Raw genomic sequence first — 9,063 nt, 5'->3', positions numbered from 1 at the left:
GTTTACAATCACAATTTTATTCAACACATGTAACTTCATCAAGCGTTGTTGGTTTAATAAATTTGTATGTAAATATGCGATGCGAAACACGATGATTCACTGAGACATAAATAAATAACCTGGATGATCCTGGACTTGACTCTACTTTTATAAAACATTGGGTCCGAGACCTTCTCCAGTTTACTGGACCAGTAACAACCTGTAAGTTGTGCTGCCTTTTGCAAAGCACAAACTGTTCCGCGTTGATGTTTTCTGTCAGGGTTTATTGTTTGGTCTCAGTTGTGTTTGTCTGTTTTTATTATTGTGCTTCATAAAACACAGCGTGAGGACCAGTTTTTCAAATCATCTCTTCGTCCTGTTGGGATCTATCAGCCTTAACGTTACCCTTGAACAGTTACATATCCCTTGTCTTGTTAGGGTCACCACAGACCCGTTCTCAGATTTAAATGCATGTAAGGACCATATACATTTGTTTATTAAATCAAGGCTTCTTGGCTTTGTCAGTAACATCTGACAAAATAAAACAAACAAAATAATAATAAAAATCTTCCATTAAATTATAACCTTTGTGTTGTTAGGGTTGGTTAGGGTCACCGTTCTAAAAATAATAGTATAGAGCAATATTTAGAGTCACAATAATAAGTCATAACTGCACTGTCAGCCTACACTCTTAACCCCAATTTGTTAATATTACTTGAGGTACACGTCTGTTATGGTGGCTCAATAATCAAACCTTTGGTCTGGGAAGCAGAAGATGGCTGGTTCCCACCAGGTGAAAATACTTTGCACTAGCCCCATACTCATGTGGCTGTTTGTTGCTTACCTGTCTTATCTGTTATTACTACTTGCAATTATTTGTTAATATTAGTTTTTAGTTTTTATGACTTCAAACATGAAGAGAGACAACAAAGAAATGTAATTTAATGTATTTTATCATTCACATAAAGCAAGCAAACAAAATTGTGTTACTGCAAAAATATACTTCAATCAAAACAAAAACTGATTAAACTGCTTGGTTAACATTGCAAACAAATGTGTGTATCATTTCATGCATCAAAAACAGATGACACTTTTCTGGAATATGAGTGTGAGAACAGATTTCTCATAGTGGGCTTTACATAAACCTTCATTACATTTCAAGCTGGTTTAAGATATGTAATGGAAAAATTTTACCTTAGTGCTGTTTCTTATCCAACACAGTCGTCATGTGCTGGTTAGGTGCAATACTGAACATTCTTACACAAACAAATAATCTCTTGTGCCCTGACGTACATCAAGTCTAAACATCTGATGCTCCATTTGACTGACTAATAATTTATGATATATGTTTGTCTTTTACACCCGGACTCTGGCTCCATCCTATCTGACTCCCCACCAGACCCAAGGCTGTTAAAGCCAATGCATCTAGTCTTGGAAGCTCGGTGTTTCTTCCTTTGGATAACAAGACACGATGATGCAGAGTGAGAAAGCAAACATTCTGACTCACAGCGAGATAAGGTGGCGCAAAACAATTCCATTGCTGCAGAGAGACGTTCCACCAGAGCCAGAGAAAGGGGTTAAAAGGCAGAAGCAACTTGAGGATCGTGGGCTCTTTGCATCACACCTTCGTGTGTGGTGCACTGATCTCCCAGCTGGTTTTGGTTTGTTGATGTGCACGATCAACATCCATGCTTTTTATTTGCTTTCCCCATTATTATTTTCTTTATTATTTCAATAAATCGCACAAAAGGACAACTCTCTCATCTGCTTCTTTATGGAAAATTTCCACCACAAGATAAGATAAGATAAGATAAGATAAGATAAGATAAGATAAGATAAGATAAGATAAGATAAGATAAGATAAGATAAGATAAGATAAGATAAGATAAGATGGACCTTTATTCGTCCCACAATGGGGAAATTTCCACGTTGCAGTAGCAGTACAAACAAGAGCAGAGTCAAAATAATGTACAATTTAAGTAAAATAGAAATGTATCATATATATATACACACATGCACACTGAGGTGATGGGTAATTCCACCATGGATTGATCAGATATTGCACAGGGTAAAGGTTTGCCCAAACATTTGTATGGTGACCACAGTATAAGGTGACAATTGTAGCAACAGTTACAATAACAGTGATTTACTAGGAGCAGCTTAGGTTGTAAAGTCTTACAGCAGCAGGTAGAAACAGCAGGTAGAAAGAAGCTCCTTCAGACACTTAGGATGTATCAGTCTGTCACTGAAGGAGCTGCATAGTGATGACACAGTTTTATACAGGGGGGGTTTCAATGTCTGTAACTTGGGTTTTAGTTAACTGTGGCCCAACATCAGCAGAACATGCTGGGTGAACTGGTTTGTTGCTGTCTGTTTCATTTGTTGCTGTACTTTCTTTACTGTGCCTATGCTGTTGTGAGACAGTTTCCCCACTGAGGGACTAATAAAGGCTTTTTTATTCTTATTCTTATGTGTTCCTCATAGACCTTGGGTAGTTGAGATGTAGCGCAAATACAAGTCCAAACAGAAGACACAAACCTTTTTCAGGTCTTGAATGTTGTCCATCACAACTTGTTTCACTGTGACGATTTTCAGTAAGTGAGGGCTGAGACGGAGGGAAGATGGGAGCACAGCACCTTTGTGTTGTATGTGAAGGACCCCAATGTTAAGGGGTCCTTCAATCATCATCTGAGTCCTAGTAATAGAAAAACACAATTATGACATTCTTAGATGTCCCCTACATTAAATTAAAACTTAAATAATCTCACTAAATTACATGAAAACCCATTTGACAGCCAAACTGTGCAAATTAAACATGGACCATATAGCTTTTTCCTACAGGTTACTTGCAGAGCATGATTTGTAGAAGTTTGCAGGGTTGTCATCAAGTAGAAAAGGGAGCCCTCTGATCCTCGTTAAATACCAGTTGGCTCTGTAGTCTTTTGGGGAGTGAAATGACAACACATTAAATAAAATAATATAATATAATAATATATAATAATAATATAATAATTAAATAAAATGAATGACCTATAAGAAAGCTAAACCAAGCAAGCTTTATTAACAAGTAGTGTGGTGGAAATTTCCCATAAAGGGTCAGATGAGAGAGATGTCTTTTGTGTAATTTTTTATAAAAATAAAAGGAAAATAAAAATACTGGGGAAAGCAAATAAAAAGCATGGATGTTGATCGTGCACATCAACAAACCAAAAACCAGCTGGAGATCAGTGCACACACCACGAAGGTGTGATGCAAAGAGCCCACGATCTTTAAGTGTTTCTTCCTTTTGTCCTGTTATCTGGGCAATGTGGGATGTCTCTCTGGTTCAATCAAATTGCATATTACCACCTCATCCCTCTTGCTATGTGTGGATATGTTTACATTCTACCACCTGATACCACTGGATTCTTGCTAATCATGTATGTGTGTTGTAGATAATAACTTGTTTAGGTGACACAACAAGCTCTTATTTATTTATATGATTCTTTTGAGGCTCATTTTTATGTGGTGCCGAATGTAAAAGTAGCACCTATAACTAGTTTTCTCACATTTAACTAAATGACACAACATGTTTTCTCACATTTAGTTAAATGTGCAAAAGTCTAAATGTAAATGTTAAATGTAAATGTAAATGTTAACGTTAAATGTAAATGTTACATGTTAAATGTTAGCTTTATTAACTTTATCATAACTTTATGTTTCAGTCTGAACTAATGCAGCAAATCTGATCCATCAGAAACTAAACAGAGAGTATAGACTCCAACCTTATTGATTCACTTTATTTGGTTTTTCACAGGGTGGCATGGTGGCTCACAGCAAGAAGGTTCTGGGTTCGATTCCCGGAGGCGGCCCTGGTGCCTTTCTGTGTGGCGTTTGCTCATTCGTGGGTTGCGTGGGTTCTCTCCGGGTTCTCCGGCTTCCTCCCACAGTCCAAAGACGTGCATTAGGTTGATTGGCTTCTCTCCATTGCCCGTAGGTGTGAGTGTGTGAGTGAATGGTTGTCTGTCTCTGTGTTGCCCTGCGATGGACTGGCGACCCGTCCAGGGTGGACCCTGCCTCTCGCCCGTAGCCAGCTGGGATAGGCTCCAGCATTAGTGAATAAGCGGCTTGGAAAATGGATGGATGGATGGTTTTTCACAGCGTTTCTTCCTCAGTGTTCTACCTGGTAACAGATGACGCTGCATCACGTGACCTCTGTCCTCTGACTTTAGAGCCGCTCTCAGTCACAAAGTGTCAGTGTTGGTGAAGTGAACAGAGAACATGGCTTCAATTCTCAGCATCTGCCTCCTCTTCATCACTGTCTGCACTGCAGGTAAGAGACACAACGATCAGTATATAGATCAGTGATTAATACACTGGTTAATACACTAATCAGTAATTCATACACTAATACCTGATTAATACATGGACCGATCGACGCGCTGCTCAGTGAAGTGACTGACGTCTGTTTTTTTGTCAGATGGATTCTATAATTTTGTTGTGAATCGCTGTTTGTTTAACTCCACTGAACTGAACGACATCGAGTTCATCAGGTCTTATTATTACAATAAACTGGAGATGGTCCGGTTTGACAGCAGCGAGGGGGAATATGTCGGATACACTGAGTTCGGCGTGAAACAGGCTGCCTACTGGAACAAAGATAAAGCAGACGTGGGTGCGATGAGAGCTCAGAAGGAGACTGTCTGCCTTAACCACGTTGGTAATGCGTACCAGGCTGCTCTGACTAAATCAGGTGAGTGCGTTTGTGTAACTTCATCAGTTCCTCATGTTCAACCTCACGTTCATCACCACTGACATTGAATCACCAGAAAGTGACTATTTAACAGACACTTAGACAATAATAATAATGTTATTCACACAGTATTTTTTATTATTGTTTTAATCACATGTACACGCTTTAAAGGAAACTGTATGTCATATTACAAACGGGCCTTTTCAGTTTTTATCAGTAGATGTATTAATATATATTTAACTTAATTATTTTATAAACCGATCGACGTCTTGACCAAATGTATATAAAGTGGTTTCTGTCTAGGGCGGCACGGTGGTGTGGTGGGTAGCACTGTCGCCTCACAGCAAGAAGGGTTCGATTCCCGGAGGTATCTGTGTGGAGTTTGCACGTTCTCCCCGTGTTTGCGTGGGTTCTCTCCGGGTTCTCCGGCTTCCTCCCACAGTCCAAAGACGTGCATTAGGTTGATTGGCTTCTCTCCATTGCCCGTAGGTGTGAGTGTGTGAGTGAATGGTTGTCTGTCTCTGTGTTGCCCTGCAATGGACTGGTGACCTGTCCAGGGTGTACCCTGCCTCTCGCCCGTAGCCAGCTGGGTTAAGCATTAGGGAACTTGGAAAACGGATGGTTTCTGTCTCCATCTGCTGGTTAACACTGGCATGTATAATATACAAACAAACTCTGTGGCTGGAGAAAAACTATTTTTTTTGTTTTTTTGACAATTTTATATGAGTTGGACAAAAGAAATGACCATCATGAAAAAGGTTTTGTGTATTGGTTTAGGTTTAATGTATTGCATTACTAAATGTTACATTATATTATATGTTATTATATTATAGTTTTCATTTCATTTGCATAGTTTCATTCTGACAATTTAAATCTGTCATACATTAAAGTACAGTAAACAACAGAACAAGTAATAAAACTAATATAATGTGATGTAGCTACTAGAATGTGAGGAATCATCTATTGGGCTTCAATTTAATGTTCCGTTCATGCACGTGTGGCAACAGGAAAGCTGTTGGTGGTGAACTAGTAGCCCAGGTTTTCCCCAAAAAGTGCTCCAATTAGCCACAAAGCCCACACCGTTTGCAGGACACCACCAAGACAACCAGCGGTGGAGCGATGACAGCCGGCTATACATGTCATACATGTCAAAAATAGCTCTAAACTTAGCTCATAAAAGGCAAAACAATATTGAAATAAACATAACTTCAACCTGTTAATGTTCCAGTTGAACCCACCGTCCGCCTTCACTCCACGACGCCCCCTGCTGGTCACCATCCTGCCATGTTGGTCTGCAGCGTCTACGACTTCTACCCCAAAGAGATCAGAGTGAGTTGGACCAGAGACGGACACAAGGTCACCTCTGATGTGACCTCCACTAATGAGATGGAGGACGGAGACTGGTTCTACCAGGCCCACTCTCACCTGGAGTACACACCCAGGTGGGTCCATCAGAACCAGTCAGACCCAGTCAGACCAGAACAGGGACAGAACCAGTGATGTGTTGGTTTGTGTTGCAGGTCTGGAGAGAAGATTTCCTGTGTGGTGGAACACGCCAGCCTGAAGCAGCCTCTGGTCGTGGACTGGGGTAAAAACCTGTCTGTCTTTACCTGATTAACCCTCCTGTTTATCTGCTAAGCTGTCTACTGACCTGAATAACTACCTGATTAACTAAACTGGTCTGATTACACCTATCTCTACCATCTTGTCTAACTCTACTCTCTCTGACTCTACCTGTCTGTTTGTCTGTCCTCAGATCCATCGATGCCTGAGTCAGAGAAAAACCAAATCGCCATCGGAGCCTCTGGACTGATCCTGGGTCTGATCTTATCTCTGGCTGGATTCATCTACTACAAGAGGAAGGCCAGAGGTCAGAACCACAGACTTGATACAGAACCAGTTCAAAAGAGCAAAATTCAGGAACCATGAGTCACATTAAAAAGAGATTCAGATCAAGAAGTTAATGTTTCATTTTATTTCAATGTGTTCTTCTTTTCATCCAGGACGTATTCTGGTTCCTACCAACTGATCCTGAGCCGGTTCCTGATTGTCAAAGCTTCAACCTACTGGACCAGCTGAGCTCTGAGTTTTCTGATGGTCCTTGTCTAAATGTCAGCTGATCATTGTTTATTTTTTTTCTATTTGACATATTCAATTTTTAACAGAATCCATCATGACGATGGTTTTAATCTGAGCAGTGGAATCAATAATCGAGTTTCTATGTCTCATTTTCTCTACTTGTCATCATGTGATCACTGCTTTTAATCATGTAGAGGTGTGATGAGTTTCTACTGGTCTTTACTAAACTGTGAGAAAATCCTCATCCACATGTGGTGTCACTGATTATTTGATATATTAATAACCAATCAGTGCATATAAAAGATAAACAACTAAATTGACCTAAACCATGTTCGTTATATTCCCCTTATTACTTCAGTTTATGTTGCTCATGCAAAATCAGTCATAAAATGACATTGATGTATTTCTGTGCATGACTCAAGCATAGAAACTATTGTTAAACCTTAGTCTTCATGTTGGTGAAAACATTTAGAAACATGTACTGTAATACAGTACCTCAGCAGCCATGCAGATCCCAGGTCAGTCCTACAGGCAGGTCACTAACTTGACACACCTAAGTCTCACCATCAGCTTTTATTTTAAGATATGATTTAGTTTAATTTATTCAACAAGGTGACTACACAGACTGAACTGTAAAAAGTTGTTTCAAAGCTCTTTAAAATAAATCCACCTCCTAAGTGATCAGTTTAACCTGTTAACAGGCTTCAGTCTCCTTGTCGCTCGAAACATCAAGTTTTCACCTATTTATTAAGTAAATGTGTTCTAGTCTGAGTCTTGTCACATTTTTATAAAAAGGGGTTCAATGTCTATGGTCTTATAATTTTATGAAAAACAAACTTAAATGCAAGTGGACAGAAACATGATACAAACAGGAAAAGAGAACTTCAAAACATTAGACACAAAGTAGTTTGTGGTAATGCAGTTGATGCAGTTGCATGTGTAAACCAATCTGTGCGTGCATAACCAGATTTGTACTTGTAGACATAGTGAGGCTATCCCATGCTTACACTTATAATTTGGGGTGTTAAAATTACACACAAATCATGGCAAAATTTTGATTAAATTACGAAAAGTAAAATAACATGACCTTAATTTGCCTCCACGCTTTGATTGGCTAATGAACAAGGAAGTTGTCGCAGTCCTTTGATGTGGCACAGCAGATTAGTGATGGGAAGTTCCGTTCTTTCAACTGACTCAGATCTTTAGGTCTCGTTCTTTTTTTTTCTTTTTTTTGTTCTGTCCAGTTTAATGGTTTATTTAGCTAATCCGAAATATGTGTGATGTTGCTGTGTTGGTGGACAGGTTAAGTTTCTGCTTTAGGGTGTGTATGCGGGGGTGGGCCACCGTGGGTCAACGCTGTCCGCCCCATGAGAACACTCCCCCCGAAGGAGGGTTGGCCTGAAAGAGTAGAGCCCGAGGACCCACGGTCCGTAGTGAGCCCGCCAGGAGATGCCCCGTGCCCAGAGTGGGACCCATCCCCAGTCCACCACCCCTACACAAGTGGAGCGGGGCCTACCCCATCGGCCCGACCTCATCCCCTGGCACCACAGCGGCCTGCAGCACAAGGCCAGCAATTGGTGGGGCAGACGATTATCGTACCCCGGGCGGAAAACCGGACCCCCCACACTCCAACCGCGCCACACGCATACAAACTCACACAAACACAGACGCACACACACACCCACATGTACATCAACACACACACACCATAAACTCTCTCATCATAAACTAGTCAATCATACGTGAACCAATGCACTCTCAGATACATTCTCGCACCCACACCATTCGCTTGGTCACATTCGTGGGGAGGGTAGGTCTCTGGCCGGACGTCCATGTGGCCCCAGGCAGGGACCGCAGCTGCCTCCCGGCAGCAGAAAAGACACCCCAGAACCCTGCAACCCAGCTTGGACGTGAGTGTGTGGAACTAAAGTGCACTGAAGGTGGGTGACACCTCCAGGAGCACAACCGCTGGCTGAAGGTGTGTCCCCCGGACAGTGCCCCCCCTCGCCCTAAATGTCTTTTTGCAGTTAAAACTGGGTGGTGATCTCTCCACCAGGGCCAGTGGGCGAGGCCACAACTGGCCTCAGCCCCAGGCCCCAGTGAAGGAGCCCACCCCCGGCCCTAAATGTATGTGTATGTTGCTAAGTATTAGGAACTCTGGGAGATACCCAATTCTCCGGGGGGTCCAGCAGACAGAGCCATCAATGGGAAGGCTCCGTCTACTGGCCCCCCCGGAAGGAGCCCCCAGATTCCTGGACAAGTGTGTATGACTA

At 41.5% G+C, this 9,063-nt stretch overlaps 1 protein-coding gene across 1 annotated transcript; it reads left to right on the top strand.

Annotated features, from left to right (window-relative positions):
* Positions 1-4,135: 4,135 nt before the first annotated feature.
* LOC114851278 (H-2 class II histocompatibility antigen, I-E beta chain-like) lies at positions 4,136-7,034 on the top strand. Its single transcript, XM_029143026.3, has 6 exons — positions 4,136-4,291; positions 4,439-4,711; positions 5,940-6,153; positions 6,232-6,299; positions 6,468-6,581; positions 6,715-7,034. Exons 1-6 carry the CDS (start codon positions 4,240-4,242, stop codon positions 6,738-6,740), a joined length of 747 nt encoding a protein of 248 aa, XP_028998859.1. The 5' UTR covers positions 4,136-4,239; the 3' UTR covers positions 6,741-7,034.
* The last annotated feature ends 2,029 nt before the right edge of the window (positions 7,035-9,063 follow it).

The sequence above is a fragment of the Betta splendens genome, chromosome 2 (assembly GCF_900634795.4).
Source record: "Betta splendens chromosome 2, fBetSpl5.4, whole genome shotgun sequence".
NCBI lineage: Eukaryota > Metazoa > Chordata > Actinopteri > Anabantiformes > Osphronemidae > Betta > Betta splendens.
The sequence above is the reverse complement of the archived record's forward strand: the minus strand, read 5'-3'. Positions and strand labels throughout refer to the sequence as shown.

What these genes read in the sequence shown, in the direction of transcription:
- LOC114851278 (XM_029143026.3), top strand. Translation starts at nt 4,240, where the DNA reads ATGGCTTCAATTCTCAGCATCTGCCTCCTCTTCATCACTGTCTGCACT. An exon ending in CATCACTGTCTGCACTGCAG is followed by an intron (nt 4,292 to 4,438) that starts GTAAGAGACACA and finishes TTTTTTTGTCAG; the next exon opens with ATGGATTCTATAATTTTGTT. An exon ending in GGCTGCTCTGACTAAATCAG is followed by an intron (nt 4,712 to 5,939) that starts GTGAGTGCGTTT and finishes TTAATGTTCCAG; the next exon opens with TTGAACCCACCGTCCGCCTT.